The sequence below is a fragment of the Vulpes vulpes genome, chromosome 1 (genome assembly GCF_048418805.1).
Source record: "Vulpes vulpes isolate BD-2025 chromosome 1, VulVul3, whole genome shotgun sequence".
In the NCBI taxonomy this organism is placed as follows: Eukaryota; Metazoa; Chordata; class Mammalia; order Carnivora; family Canidae; genus Vulpes; species Vulpes vulpes.
In genome coordinates, this window is record NC_132780.1 from 106,121,234 (window position 1) to 106,137,080 (window position 15,847).

Here is a 15,847-nt window from a genome sequence, read left to right on the forward strand (position 1 = left end):
GAAATATAATAAAAATGAGAGACTTTAATTCCCTTCTCTCAGGAAACTCAGCTCTGGTGGCCAACAATTAAGTAAGGGTATAAAAGATCTGAATGACATAGTCAATGAGCTATATATTAATAGTTGACAATACTTAACAATATGGAAACAGAAAGTCACTATGACTTGGCAGTTTTAAACACTTAAATAACACTTGGATCTGAATTGGAAATATAAACCAAAATTTTGCAGTAAGTAAAGAAAAAAGTAAGTTCTTTGAAAAAACAAAAAATCCCAAGCTAACCTAATCAGGAAAAGGGATGAACAAATCCACAAAATACCCCCAAACGTGGAAATGGCCCTACCCAATATTATACCTAATAATAGTTCTAAAATTATTAAAGGAATGTGACATCATGCGAGATTAGCCACATAGACAAAATTAGATTAGTGAGATAAGAAATAGTTCCAAAACACATGGTAAGAATTTACAATGTGATAGACTGTGACATCACAAATCAGTAGGATAAACAGAGATTTTAAAAATAGTGCTGGACAGTAGATATCCATGTATGGATATGTATGACCAACCTCTGCGAGTTTCAAACTTTTCTTCTGCAGCTTCCTCACCATCCTCAGCCTTCCTAGAGTTGAAGAGACTTAGGGCCTTGTTCTGGATTAGTTTTTGGCTTAAGGGACTGTTGTGGCTGGTTTGATCTTCTCTCCAGACCCCTGGAACTTTCTTCATATCAGTACTAAGTGTGTTCCACTTTCTTATCATTCCTGCGTTCGCTGGAATAGCACTTGTCATTTCCTTCAAGAACTTTTCCTTTGTTTTCACAACCCGGCTCACTGTTTAGTCCAGGAGACCTAGCTTTCAGCCCATCTCAGCTTTCAACATGCCTTCCTCACTAAGCTTAATCATTTCTAACTTTTGATTTAAAATGAGAAATGCGTGACCTTTCTTTTCACTTGAACAATTAGAGGCCATTGTAGGGCTATTAAGCAGCCTAATTTCAATATTATTGCATCTCAGGGAATAGGGAGGCCTGAGGAGAGGGAGAGAGATGGGGAAACATCTGGTCCGTGCAACAGTCAGAACACATTTGCTGGTTAAATTCACTGTCTTTTAGGGGCAGAGTTTGGTGGGGGTGGGGGGAGCCCAAATTACAATAGTAACATGAAAGATCACTGACCTTAGATCACCATAACAAATATAATAACAATGAAAAAGTTTGAAATATTGTGAGAATTACCAAAATGTGACACAGAGATAGGAAGTAAGCAAATGCTGTTTTGCTGCAAAAATGGCACCAGTAGACTTGCTCAAGGCAGAGTTGCCACCAACCTTCAATCTGTAAAAACCACAATCTCTGCAAGCACAATAAAGTAAAGCACAATGAAACAAGACATGACTTGCTAAAAGCCATACAATAAAATATTGAAAATTTAACATAAAAATAAAGCTCTTGTGTATGTATGAACACAGACACACACACACACCCGCACTCAAGAAATGTCCAAAGCTAAGCAACAAAGTCAAACAATTTGCAGCTTATGTAACAAACAAGAACTAGTGTTCCTAACACATAAAGAACTTGCAGAAATCAGAAAGAAAAAGCAACAACAAAATAGAAATTTGGGCAAAGGACAAAAACAATTTTCCGATAAAGAAATACAGATGGCTCTAATGTATACGAAAAGATGCACATAGTCATTTCCACAGACTTAAATGCAAATTTAAAATTATATGGTGACAGTTTATTTTTCCTACCCGATAGTAAACAATTCAGAAAAACTTCCATACACTTTGTTAATGTAGCTCTGGAGGAAATGAGGGTTTTTTTTTTTTTTCATACTTTACTGGGGGAGTACAAACTGCAATGTGATTTACAGAGGGCAATGTAGCAAAGTCTGTTAAACAATCCTACAGATGTATTGTACAGATAATTTTGCGTATATTCAAAATAATGTATAAGGCTATTCACTATTACTTTGTAAGAAAGCAAAAGATTCAAAATAATGCAAAGGCACATAAATAGGGACCTGATAATGTAAACACTGACACATGTGCGTGATGGAATACTATACAGTGTGCAAAAAGAATGAGGTGTCTTGATAAATATTCATAGGGAAAGATCCCCAAAATCCCTTGCTAAATTTTTAAAAAAGGTATGGTACAAAATAATGTAGATAGTGTCTTTTTTTTTAAGAAGGAATAAACAATAGGAATTCATTGCTTCAGCTTCTATACGTATGTATATACCCTGGGAGGATGCAACAGCAAGTGAGGTCACCTCTGGCAGATTTGAATGTGGATGCAGAATGATGTGGACAAGGGCAACGATGGGGGGGAGATTTTTCACTACATATATTTTATACTGTTTGGATTTTTGAACCTTATGAAAATATAATCCCTCTAAAATTTGATGGTGCTATTATAATCAGGATTATAATATATATTATAATATATATAAGGATTATAATCCTTAAATTTTATGATCTAGGTCACTCGTCATATTTGTTGAGTTAGCTTATGCTCTTATTAAATATCTGTAACACGGCATGATTTTGTTAGCTCTTAATGCTGCAGAAATTAGTTTACCATTTCCATTGGGCTGGTAATTTCCAGTAACGTCCTGTTTTCACATTCCCTAAAATGTAGCTGTGACAAAGATCCTCAGACCACCGTCATTGAAAATGGCAGAAGCCAGCAGGGCCGGTTTTCCTTTGAAGTGTTCCGATTTGTGAAACACAAGAATCAGAAAATGTCCACCGTCTTCCTGCACTGTGTTACCAAGCTCTGCAGAGCTGATGACTGCCCCTTCCTTATGCCTGTATGTTTTTAGCAACTTTATTCTAAATTGTCAAATTGATCTAAGGTGAAAGGTTGTCAAGTGTTAGGAACTAATTTCTGTACCAAAAGTGCATGTGTGTCAGGTCAGATGATTTTAAGTAGAGTTTATTTATTCATCCAGTAAAGATCTACTGAATGCCTACTTTGTGCCAAGCATAATACTGGGAATACAGACACGTGTGCATAAATTCTGAACTCATTTAGCTTGTGTTTGAGGACCATGACATAGTCATGGAAGAAAATAAGACAAAAATGTTATGGGGCAAAGGCAGAAATATATGGGTTGTGGTAAGAGGCAGTATTCACCATTGTGAGAGAGCCAGAGATTGGGAGGTTTGATGGAAGAGGAAGACGTGAAACCCGGGGTGTGATTTCGAAGGTGGAGAAACCCTGAAGCGATAAAATCAAGAGTGTGAGAGACACTCCATGTCATAGGTTGACCAAATTCACAGACACATAAGACAGAGTAACCAGGGAACTGCTAAGCTTTCAGTAAGGTGATGGATTAGAGTTAGAGGATGAGTGGAAAACCTATGGAGGGGGAAGGGCTGGCACTAGAAAGGTAGATTTGGGACTGATGGCTCAGGAATCCCTTGGATTACAGGTTAGAAAAGGTGTGGATCTGAACTGCATACAGCCATCATTAAAATGTTGATCCATTTAATGGTAAAAAAATATATATAATATATACTTACCATATATAAAATATTATATTATATTATATAAAATATATAATATATAAAATATATAATATATATTTATTATTTATTATTATTTATATAAATATATATATATAATATATATATATATATTTCCGACAGGCCTCTAAGGTCACATCCATATTAGCCTGAGGAAAAAAATGAAGCCACATTTTTTATTTAAAATAGTTTTAATAAGTTTTTATTTATGTGCAAATTCATGCATTTCTTCTCAACAAGTGATGGCTTGGTCCTAACCAGCTATGTCTGATGGGGTTAAATGGTGAGTCCACATTACCTTGACTCTGTGCTGACCGACACTTCTGGAAAAAATTTATTAAAGGCTTGAGAGAAATAAAAGTAGGAAAGTTTGATAAACACAGCTCTTTTTCAGGAGAACCACTGAGCTATGTAAATTAATGAGGCAAAGCACAATTATAACGGGAAGAAAGAAGAAATGTGGCCCAAGCCAGGATAAGAAACGCTGTAGCAGTTATATGCAAAGTAATTAAATAAATGCACAGAAGTAAATGGATAAAATTAAACATGTGGTATCTCTTCCAAAAGAATCTGCTTTCCAAATGGCCATAAAGAACCAATTTTGTGCCGGTGTGGAATCTCATTTGTTTTCATTAACACCTCAGATTTGCGGCCACAGAGAAAGGAGGGATGCGGGGAGGAGGACCACTTGGAGCCCCCCGAGCACGTCTGGAAACGCCGTCCTCTCTGCTGGTCCCATCATTACTCGGAGTGGTAGGAACATTCCTCCTTTTGTGTGTAGTAATAGATTCTTCCAAAATGGCTTATTACTTGGCTTCTAAGGAGGACTCAAAGTGGTTTCTAAACAGCACTAATTAACTGTGAAACAAGATAAACTGCTAAGCAACTTTAATTTCACAGTAGTTTCCTGTTTACTCAACTTTCACACAAAGGGCAATATTGTCTTTACAATATTTCCCTTTTCACGCATGCACGCGCTACGCATGCACACACACAGATATACCTGCTGGACGTGTGTCACTCTCCCCTTGCCCGAGCTGCTCTCAGCCCCAGAAGATGGGCCCATGTGAACTGCACCCGTCCACTGCTTTGCATCCAGTGTTTGCTTGGGTATGGCCAGTAGGGTGGCTCCATCAGGGGATGGACGTGAAGTCTACACAACTTCTCCCAGACAACTTCCCCCACAGAACTGGAAACTCCCCCCTTGGCCCATAGCCCAGGGAACTTGACTTTTTCGTGTGAATTCCCTATATCTTTATAAATAGTCCTATTAAGCTTTTCTAAAAAAGTTTAAGTACCCATGTGAGTAATTTGTTTCTTCCCAGGATCCTGAATATTACACACCCCTTCCAACGCACTCAATCACAGTCTGAATCTAATAGACACAGTTGATACACATATATTCTCAGGTACACAAATATGAAATAATAAAAGTGTGCGTATGCATTTATGCACACACTCTCCAAAGGAAAATTGCTTTGTATCAGTGTGAACCCAGAGACATTCAGAATCAATTGGATAAAACAGATGTGCAATGTAAATAACACAAACTTAAGTCAGAAAAACTGGTTCTAGCTCCAGCTTTTATCTAAACAAACTATGTGACTTAGGATTTTATGTCACTTCTCTGGGCAAATATTTCTTTATTTCTAACATGAGGGGTCTGAAGAAGTTGGCTTTAAGATTCTAACTTTATAGCTCTAAATTTTGTCTTAAAAAAGGCAGAATTATGATCTGGATTATATTGTAACAGTTTTTTTTCCTCAATTTTATATGAGCCATAAGGCTATTATGTTTTGAATAAGTTATCGTCATTTTCCTCCCATAACTCCTGTTCCACGGTGAAAAGAAAGTTTTGCCTGAAATAGATAATTAAGCAAAATGTGGTTTGGGCCTAAAAAGTTAAGACAATTGCTTGAATTATTCACTCCTCTGTGTTTGTGTAGACAGCATTATTTAAAAACAAGCCAGTGTGTTTTTAAAAATAATGCAGAAATTTATTAAATATGAAATCTCAGACTTAGTCTGCACTCCCTGAGGTTTGGTATGTGTTTTGAGTGGTTTGAAAATGACTGGTTTGTGGTTTGTGAAAGGCCCAATTCTTATCTCTGTCCGGCTGTCAGAAATAGCTCATAGAATTACACTGTATGGAAACTCTTGTTACCAATAATTAGGAATGCTTTTGGGTAGGCACAATAAAAAATATTTTTATTTCTGTAGAACATATCTAGAATCAGTTTTGTATAAGAAAAAAAAAAAAAAAAAACCTTGAAAGTGACATCTCTCTGCCCTTGTTGAGTAGATGGCTTTTCCTCATTAGCCTCCTTGCTTCTTTCTTACCTGGGTCAAATCAAATTTAAATATTATACATTTTGATTAATTTGTTAGTGTAAGATAAATTTTTTATAAAGACCAACATTTCTAAGACCCTCAAATCCCAGTAAAGATTACCAACTAGAAGTTTCTAATACTACCATAGCTAACCAGCCATGCAGGTTTGTAGGGTTCACCTACACCATATTCAGTTGCCCAAAATATCTGTGCTAAAACCTTAAGGAGCTAATGCCCTGATCATAGTGCCCCTGATGTCATGCCTGAATTTCTTCCTTTCCATTTTCAACCTATTTTCACCTCAAGGATAACATTCATTTTCCTTTTATTTTTATTTATTTATTTATTTACTTATTTACTTACTTACTTATTTATTTATTTATTTATTTATTTATTTGAAAGAGAGAGAGAGAGGGATCATGAGCAGGGGGGAGGGCAGAGGGAGAAGTAGGCTCACTACTGAGCAGGGAGCCTGATGTAGGACTTGATATCAGGACTCTGGGATCATGACCTGAGCCAAAGGCAGATGCTTAATTGGCTGAGCCACCCAGGCACCCTAACATTCATTTTCCAACACAGTAGTATTGTCTTGGTTACCTCCGTCTCCTCATCATCAAAGCCCCCAAAGAATCATGTTCAAACCTTCCAGATGCTCTTGATTCCTCTCTTTCTCTCTGCAGACTTATTTTTTATAATTTTGATAAATAGCCATAGGAAGGTGCTCATTTTGGGGCAATCATGGTGACCCCACTGTGTGGAAGGCCATATATAACAGTGTTTACATTATGATACTACAGTATCATAATTTAAAAATTATTCAATTCTACATAAATACAGAACTCAGAAATCAAGCTATATCCATCCACAGGAAAATTCTATGTAAACGTATTGTCTGGCTTAATGATCAGGGCTACCTTTTTTTTCTAAGTTTCACTTTATTTTTATCTTAAGTCAGCTAGAATTTATCTCTTCAGATCCTATGGCCGATTTTATATAGACAAGTCCAATTTCAGGCTTGATTTGCTCTCTCCAAAGCTCTCTGGTACTTGGGAGTTTTGCTCTGTTTACTCATTGAACCACTCCTTTCCCCTGGACATCTGACTTAGGTCAAGTTTAACAAGTTGTTAAAGCTCAGTACTTTTGTTTTAATGAAATCAAGGACATTCTGGTTATTTTTACCCAACATTGTAAATCCTTTTGTTGGTTGATTTAACAAAATATTCATATCTTCAAAGTTTAAAATCCTCAAAATTCCTGAAGTATTCTTTTTTGTAAGCTTTTATTTATTTGTCAGAGAAAGAAAGAGGGAGAGAGCATGGGGGAGTAACAGGCAAAGAGAGAACAGTCTCTGCTGAGCAGGACTTAAACTCAGGACCCTGGGATCATGACCTGAGCCAAAGGCAGGTGCTTAACTGAGCCACCCAAGCATCCCTCCTGAAGTGTTCTTATTTTATGCCCCACATGCTGTTAACTATTCACTAAGGGAATGCTTATCATGGGGTAGAGTTCTGAAAATTCACAATTGCAAATACTGGGAAACAATAGTACCTAATTGTTTTATTATGTAAATTCCAATGGAGAAGTCCAAGCCAAGCTAGTCAACCCATGTCATTGAGTTTTATGGGGAGTTAATAAATTCATTGGAATCTCCACATGGGACAGACACTCTGCTAGGAACTGCAAACACACTAAAGAATGGTCTCTGCTCTCAAGGATCTTAACATTCAAAAGTAGAGAGACTCGACAAATGTAACACACAGTGGAAGGGATAAAGTTTGGAACTTCTCAGGGTGGCTGGGTGGCTCAGTCTGTTGTGCTTCCGACTCTTGATTTCAGCTCTGGTCATGATCTCAGGGTTGTGAGATTGAGCCCCCGGTCAGCTCTCTGCTGGGTGTGGCACCTGCTTAACTCTCTCTCTCTCTCTCTCTCTCTCTCTCTCTCTCTCTCTCTCGGGCGCCTGGGTGGCTCAGTTGGCTGAGCTTCTGACACTTGACTTTGGCTCAGGTCATGATCTTAGGGTCCTAGGATCAAGCCCTATGTTGGCCCATAGGGGAGATGGGCCTTGATGATTCGCTTGATGATTCGCTTGATGATTCGCTCCATCTCCTTCTGCCCCTCCCACCCTGCTTTCTCTCTCTCAAATAAAATAAATACATCTTTTTAAAAAACCTCTCTCTCCCTCAGCCCTCCCTCTCTAAAAAAAAGTTCAGGAGTTCTGAATTTGACATATATAGTCCATTTTACCATATATGTAGGTAGCTAAAGATTAAAAAGAGTTTGTGCTAAGAAAGGAAAAATATTTATTCTGTATATATCTTTGTGCTAATGTTTACTTTTTCCATTTCTACTACGTATATGAGAGAAAAGCAGAGAAAAAGAATTTATCTGCTGCTTCTGGCTTTCAAACAGCTATGGTATTGCTACCATTATTTTCTTCCTATGGGTCCTCAGCGAGCTGCATGTTTTTTGAACAGCCCATCAAGTTTAGTATTCCAATCTGTTCCAATTCCAGAAGGTTTCTTTTAATATATATGTATATGGTAAGACCAAGTAGGTATAAGAGAAAAAAACCAGAGTGTGTGGTGGAAAAGATCTGGAAAGTGTCTACCTCTCCTTTGGGACTAGACCAAATTGCAAGATACTGGAAATTGAAGGACACCAGAAACAGCTACTACATAAAGTGATTCTCTCTACCTTTATCCACTATCAAATATAATTCCAAATAATATTCAAATATTACCTGCTTTGATTTTAGCCATCTGCCAGGGTAGGATGCTTTCATTTTTTTATAGTCCCAGAACCTATAGCTGATATAGCTCATTTGACAGTTTGTCTCACGTGAAGATTTATCCCACAGCCCAGGCCTGGAGAGGGATACCTGAGATATTGTTCCTACAGAAGTATTTGTGGTAATGTGGGAGAGAAGGGAATATTCTGACCTCTTTAATTAACTTCAGGATGCAGAAAATAGTGTGGGCATCCAGTCCTAGCACTTCCTTTTTAAAAGATTTATTTATTTATTTGAGACAGAGAGAGAGAGAGAGAGAGCGCACAAGCGCACAAGCATGAGACAGGGAGAAGGAGAATCAGGCTCCCTGCTGAGCAGGGAGTCAGATGTGGGGCTCCATCCCAGGACCCTAAGATCATGACCTGAGCCAAAAGCAGATGCTTAACCAACGGAGCTACCCAAATGCCCCAAGTCCTAGCACTTTCACCTAATTTGGGACACATAGGAGGGAGGAGTTTCTATTCTTTAAACCCCCCCCCCAAAAAAAACAAATAAGTGTGACTTGTAAACAAAGAATAACTTTGAAAAAGGAACTTTAGAGCATTAGATATTCTCCATGTTCCAGTGAGGCAACTTATCTTGGAAATCTTTTGGAAGAATTGATCACAATTCATTCATTCCATCCATTTCCATGAGAAACAAATGTCTTTACAAAATAGTGTTGGTTGGAGGTTAGGGTTTTCCTAAGGGTGTCCTATAATGAAAATGTGTGGCTTTTTTTGTTCTTTTTGTCTTATAGTGGTGCACTGCACCATTCTAAAGAATACTATAAATAAGTACTCTATTAATTTGGGGCATTGTAATTCAGGCTCAAACAGCAGAATCATCATTTCTACCAAGACTCATGTGTCTTAAAAGACATGGCATCAGATGGCCTATAAATATCACATCAGGTTCTCCCAATCAATTGTTTCAAATACTAATCCTGGGGTTTCATAGCTTAAGATATTCATCTTTATAACTAAAAATATTTTCCATACTTGGCTAGTTTATATTATTTTAGAAAAAGAATTCTGAAGCTGAGCTTTTATTTAAACCTGTTTACTTTATCATGGAGGCTATGACAGATGGAAGTGTCTTCATCTGTAAAATGGGGGTAGCGATAATATTAAAACCATATGGCTGTTATGAGGACAAAATGTGATAACATGAAGGAGCACTTTGTAAACTGTATGGCATTACACACATGATAATTGTAATGATATTTAGACTCCAAAATCGAACAGTCAACTGCACACATTTTATGGTTCAAATAACGGACCTTCACAGACACATATATACTTTGTATTTAAGAACAAAAAGGAAATCCACTCATTGTGCATGATCGGGGTTAATGGCTATATGACTACCAAATGAGGAACACAGGTTGGGAAACCAGGTGAATCCATTCATTGCATCTATTATTATGTTTGCCAGGAACAAGTAAAAAACTGATGTCTTTAATCTTTTACTTAACAGATGCAAAAAACCCTACAATTCAAGATTAGGAGCCATGTTTTCCTTTCATTTAGTTATTAAGTGTGAATTTATCTTTTTGGAACTTAAAATGATGTTTTTGCAGATTATGATGGGCAAATTGGCAACACTTAAAATAGAGCGGCACTAAATAATGAATATTTCTCTAAAACAAAATAACAAATGGCAGGTTATAGGGCTATAAAAATGTAATAGCTGTTAACAATTACTGCCCCCACTAACGTGACTAAAGAGATAATGACAAAGCAAAGTTGGCAGGATAGAATATAATATAGTATATTTTGCAATTATATTTGTATGCCCGGGGCAGTGGCAGGGTTAGGCTTATGGAATAGAAAGATAATAAAACCTCAGACACGTGGAACAGAAAGAGAATGATTTAGGATGATTTTCATTATTGCCTTCCCCATGGAGCTTGTGGATGAAGATGAGGGCACATGTAGGTAAAAAGTAATCACAGAATTATAATAAGCATAAGTAAATATTTAGAGATACAATATCACTTTTCTTTTTCTTTTCTCTCCCAGACGAGACTCCAACCAACAATTCACAGCTTGGTAAGATAATGAACATATATTGAAAATAAAAGTATGATTTTCAAAAATTTTAAGTATTTTTTGACGATCAGTTGCAAAATTCTAAACAACTAAATATAATGAGTTCTGATTTTATGCATGTGTTATATTTTACGTAACAGTTCACTGAGGATTTCTGAATTGATATGTGACCTGTTGGTCAATTTTTATAGCATTTTATAGATGATTTTTTTTTTGCCTGCCTATGGGATACAAGATATCTAAATCACATAATCCTTTGGTTATTGAATTATAGTCAAATAGATTATAGAATGAATCAACTTCATGCTCTTACTTTACAAGATACTAATGACAGATGTTTTGCAGGTATAAATGGGGATAAGGCGAGATAAATCTGATATTGGATTTTTCTACTGTGTTTTATTGCTTGCAGGTTCTCCAAATGAACCTCCTTTCCAGCTGAATGCTGTCACCAGTGCACTGATATCGGGAATGGTCATTCTGGGAGTCATGAGCTTTTCTCTTCTCCTGTGCTCACTGGCCCTTCTACAAAGGAAGACACCCACCAATTTGGTGTTGAATGGCATAAGAAACCCAGTCTTTGATTGACTGTAATGGTCCCTCCTCTTGAAAGAAGGATTCACTGACCATAGCATGGGTGACTGGTCAGTGTTTCATCCAAATTGAATGCCAGCCAGCATTTGATATTTGTAGGTTTGATAGGTTTCACAGTGTAGCTTGTTAGCCTAATGATAGCGAAAGAATTGTGGTGATATTGTTCTTGTCACTATGTATGTGGCCAGCCCTTTTTGTTTGGCACCAGTGGGTATAATGAGAAGAAGCGAACAATATTCGGGACTTAGATCACACAGGATCAGTCATATTTCATTTTATTTTAATTTTCTTTTGATTAATGGTTGTTATAGAGATAAAAGGTAGGCATAGAAAAAGGTACATTTGTTGCATTTTCACCCTAAGCATTAAAACCCAATGTGATGGCATTTAGATTTGTATATGTGGTCCTAAAATGAAAGTTCCTTTTTTGTTTTATTCCAGATAATTCCAGCTTGGGGATATGTTTTAATTGGACTGGCCAATTCGGACACCTGAGATTTAATTACTCATTCTATAACCTGTGTTTTTGGCTGATTTCCATGTCTGATGACATTCATTAAAAAAAACCAAAACACCAACAATAAAACAACAAACTCTTGGGAAATGTATCTTAACCTAGAGCATCTACTTGTGTAGCAAACCGTGAAAATAGTCATTAATCTCTAAAGGATACTAAGTGACCCTAGAACATTATTCATTTGGTTAGAAATGAATGTGATCAGTTTTCTCCTGGTTCAAGTGAGAACATCAGCACATGTTGACTCTCCTCCCAGGTAAACAACTCAGCTGCCTTTGCAGCTGTGTTTCCAGCAGTGAGGCAAAGGCAAAGATCATTCTTCATTCAGGAGCCATTACAGGAGAAAACAAACCATAGTTGTGGGAGAAGACACTGTCCCCACACATAAGTATAGTGTTCCCATGGGGGAATTTAAGAACCTAGTTTCCTTTTTTTCCCCCCGTGACAACGAGGAAACTGGGTAAGTACGTTTTGCAGAACATTGTTGGAGTCTCTGAAAAAATGTCCTTTTCCCACAAATTTCTGATGCTGGCTAAACAAAGAATCTGGAGGAGCCCTACTTTCTAAGGTGTCTTCTTGAAAATGTCATGATTGCCATGGAATAAACAGTATTTTCCTATAATAGTAAACTGCAAGAAGTATGTGATCCTTTATCAGTTTTGTAAAAAAAAAAAATGTTTCAAAGCCAAGGTTTAAGCAGCCTATGTTCTTATAAAAAAAAAAAATCAACCTTCTGTTTGTTCACTCTACACAACTGAATAGAAGAATTCGGTGACAAACATCAAAACCTAGCATGTGTGGCTACCAGAAGTGCTATGCTAACTATAACAACTACTGTAGAGACTAATTTCTATTCAATATTTGTGACCCATTATTCAGAACTTAATTTACTATACTATATGCAAATCATTATGCAATTTTAAATTTGTTTCAAATGAAGTAGTTATGCTCTGAAGTTAATAATTAAATCAATCACCAAATCAAAAAACACCTTTTCTCCAATTTGCCTGAACAGATCAGAAGAAAATGTTTCTATTATGATAATTAGCCATATGATTGCCTCACCTCTCTTTTTCAAGGTGTAGATACAGTCAAAGTGAAATGGGATCTGGAAAGTCTTTGGATAATTTATTTGATATTAAAAAGTCTAACACTTAAAAAGCCAACCTCTTCTTCCCTGTGTTACTTCAAAATCACTTTGAAGTGACCATTCTGAACTTTTATCTGTATTAAAATTTTGTTTTCTACTTTAAGGGGAAAAATCCTACAGAAAAAAAAAAAAAAAAAAGGAAAGACCATGCATGCTACCATGTGACCTTTCATGTGCATGGATAGTGTTAGTCTGGTAGATCTGTTTCAGGTACTTTAAGTGAATCGCCATTAATCTGAGGATTAAATCCTGTGAATAGAACATTATCATTAAAACCAGTTGGTCAGTTTGATTTTGTGCTTTGGGGATGCCTGCTGTTCCAGTGCTGACCTTTTATATTCTATATACCACTTTTGAAAACTGAGTAATGGACACATCATTTTGCAAGCCACTTACATCTCACATTATTTCTTTGCCACCCTTTCATCATAAATGGGAGAATCAGAGCTATAATGAGACAGACCAGGTTTGTTTTATATAGCTTTGTTCTCGTCAACCTGCAGTTATATGTAGTACTTAGTTGCACTGAATATTTGGGTTACTTTAGTGTGAAAGCCTTACAAAATATGTGCAAACGTTCCTTCAGTTTTAATACCTCAAACTGTTTTTTTTTTTTTTTTTTTTTTTTGCACTTCAGGGGTAAGGTCTGATGATGTGTAAAAGATAATTGTTAATAAAATAATTATAAATGAATATCTTTAAAATAGTCATCTGGTTTTTTTAAAAAAACGATATTTCTCCTTCCTAGTCTCAACATACTCTTCCCGCTTTCACAAGCATTAAGAAGTATTGAACTTAATAGAAGCTACCTAATGGGACAGGAAAGGGCAGCGATCTCTGAAGTTAGATGAAGCTTGTTCTCTCCATTTTGAGCTTCCTGGTTAGGGCTCTGCGTCAGAAGACCTGTTCAGGAGAAGCTGATGGTAAAGAAGTGTACTTTACCTTGAATTTGAGCACTGATTAAAATTGAGCCTATAATGTTTAAAACTTTGAGGGGAAAGTCAGAACTGGAAAGACAAGGAGACAACACCCACTTCTGTCTAGAGTTTCACGGGCTCTCGTGACAGTTCCACCAAACTCTGGCTGTCATTCCTTGTTTTGGGAAGTGACATAGAGTTGAGGAAAAAAACTTTTCTTGATTCAAGGAGAATCTAATCTTATAGAAGTGAGTACTTCTCTGGGTCTTCAAATGCTGGCACTTAGCTTTGGGAGCATCGCAGAAATGATATCCTTTCATGACATTGTCAGCGTGGAAAGTGTAAGGTAGTAAACTTCTACAAGTGAGAAAAGAGCAGGAGAAGTCCTGGGAGATACTTATTTGTGAACACATATGAGACATAATTTGAAGGATTTCCAGAGCACTTGGCAGGAGAGAATTTTAATAGGATGGAGAGCCTTCTATTATGACTGTGGAGGCTATTAGGCTAGCACACGTTGGCTTTCATTCTATATTTATAAGGGAAAAAGCAAGTCGATCACAGATCAATTGCCTTTGAGAATGAAGTTCCTCAATTATTTACAAGTGAGGAGACATTTAATATAAAACAATCCAAATTTGTAATTTAGAGAAAAATGTAGTTGGGTAGTAAAGAAAACAAATGCCAGGGGGCTACCTGTTGTATTAACCAGGGTTCTCCAGAGGAAAAAGAACTAATGGGACATATATACTATATATAAAGAGGTTTATTTTAAGGATTTAGTTTACATGATTATGGAGTCTGGCAAGTCTCAAGATCTACAGTTAGCAAGGCCCAGAGAACTGGTGGTGGAGTTCTAGCCTGGGTCCAAAGGCCTGAGAACCAAGACAGCCGATGGTGTGTTTCCAGTCTGCAAGCTAGCAAGCAGGCTTAAGAAGCCCAAAAGAGCTGCTATTTCCATTCAATTCCAAAGACAGGAATAAACCCGTGTCCCAGGTTGAAAGTCCAGTGGAAATATTTCTCTCCCAGTCACAGGACGTTCAGCCTTTCTGTTCTATCCAGATTTTCAAATGACTAAATGGAGTCCACCCACATGAGGGAGGGCAATCTGTTGACTCATTTACTCAAATGTTATTGTCGTCCAGAAACACCTCACAGACACGCCCAGAGTAATATTTGACCAAATGTCTAATGACCTGTGACCTAGTCAAGTTGAAACAAAATGAACATCACAGATGGTAAACTTGCAAACACACCATTAATATATCACACTTCTGAAAACCAAAAGTCCTAATCAATCCAATAATGGTAAGGGAATAAAAAAAGAAAAATGTCACACAATTTGGCAGTCTATGATTGCAATGATTTTGAAACAATGTCCAAAGGTAGGGAATTAGGAGCAGAGGATTCTCTTTTATGTTAGCTAGCAATATGGGTCACATAGAGAAAGGATAGGGCCTTGAGTAGGTGGGCAGTCATGAGCTCCAAAGCTGTGCCAAATTATCCTTTTGAGCATCAGGAGAAAGAGGGCAGAGGAAAGCTTGGCATCAAAGTACTGATGCACCCACATCCCGCAGGGCTGGCCCTGGAGCAGAGTGAGGGATGACATCAGCCATGACAACCGGCCAGAAGCAGGAGAGAACATAACACAGCAAAGCAGAGATATTGGGGGCAAATGCAGCAGGGGAAGTGCCAGATGCTGGAAGGAGAGACACCTTCTAAATGGGAATGAGTTCACTAATGGGAAACAAAAGGAGAATCTCTGGTAGCTGTTACCCATATTTCTCCTGATGGTGGCCCATCTGCTCCAGAGGCTCCAAGGAAGTGGAAACTGGATAAACATGTCACCTCTCTCTCTTTCTTTTAATTTATTCTTTTTGTATATTTTTTATTGGAGTTCAGTTTGCCAACATATAGCATGACACCCAGTGTTCATTCCGTCAGGTGCCCCCTTCGGTGCCCCCTTCAGTGCCCGTCACCCAG

At 37.3% G+C, this 15,847-nt stretch overlaps 1 protein-coding gene across 2 annotated transcripts in view; it reads left to right on the forward strand.

The window, feature by feature from the left end:
* ZPLD1 (zona pellucida like domain containing 1) overlaps nucleotides 1-11,886 on the forward strand; it is a 74,145-nt gene extending 62,259 nt beyond the window's left edge. For both annotated transcript variants that reach the window (XM_072722292.1, XM_025989992.2), the window contains exons 9-12: nucleotides 2,645-2,816; nucleotides 4,179-4,287; nucleotides 10,657-10,686; nucleotides 11,099-11,886. In XM_072722292.1, coding sequence (XP_072578393.1) covers nucleotides 2,645-2,816; nucleotides 4,179-4,287; nucleotides 10,657-10,686; nucleotides 11,099-11,274 — 487 coding nt within the window. In that variant the 3' untranslated portion in view covers nucleotides 11,275-11,886. The remainder of the gene's footprint in view (nucleotides 1-2,644; nucleotides 2,817-4,178; nucleotides 4,288-10,656; nucleotides 10,687-11,098) is intronic.
* Nucleotides 11,887-15,847: the final 3,961 nt, after the last annotated feature.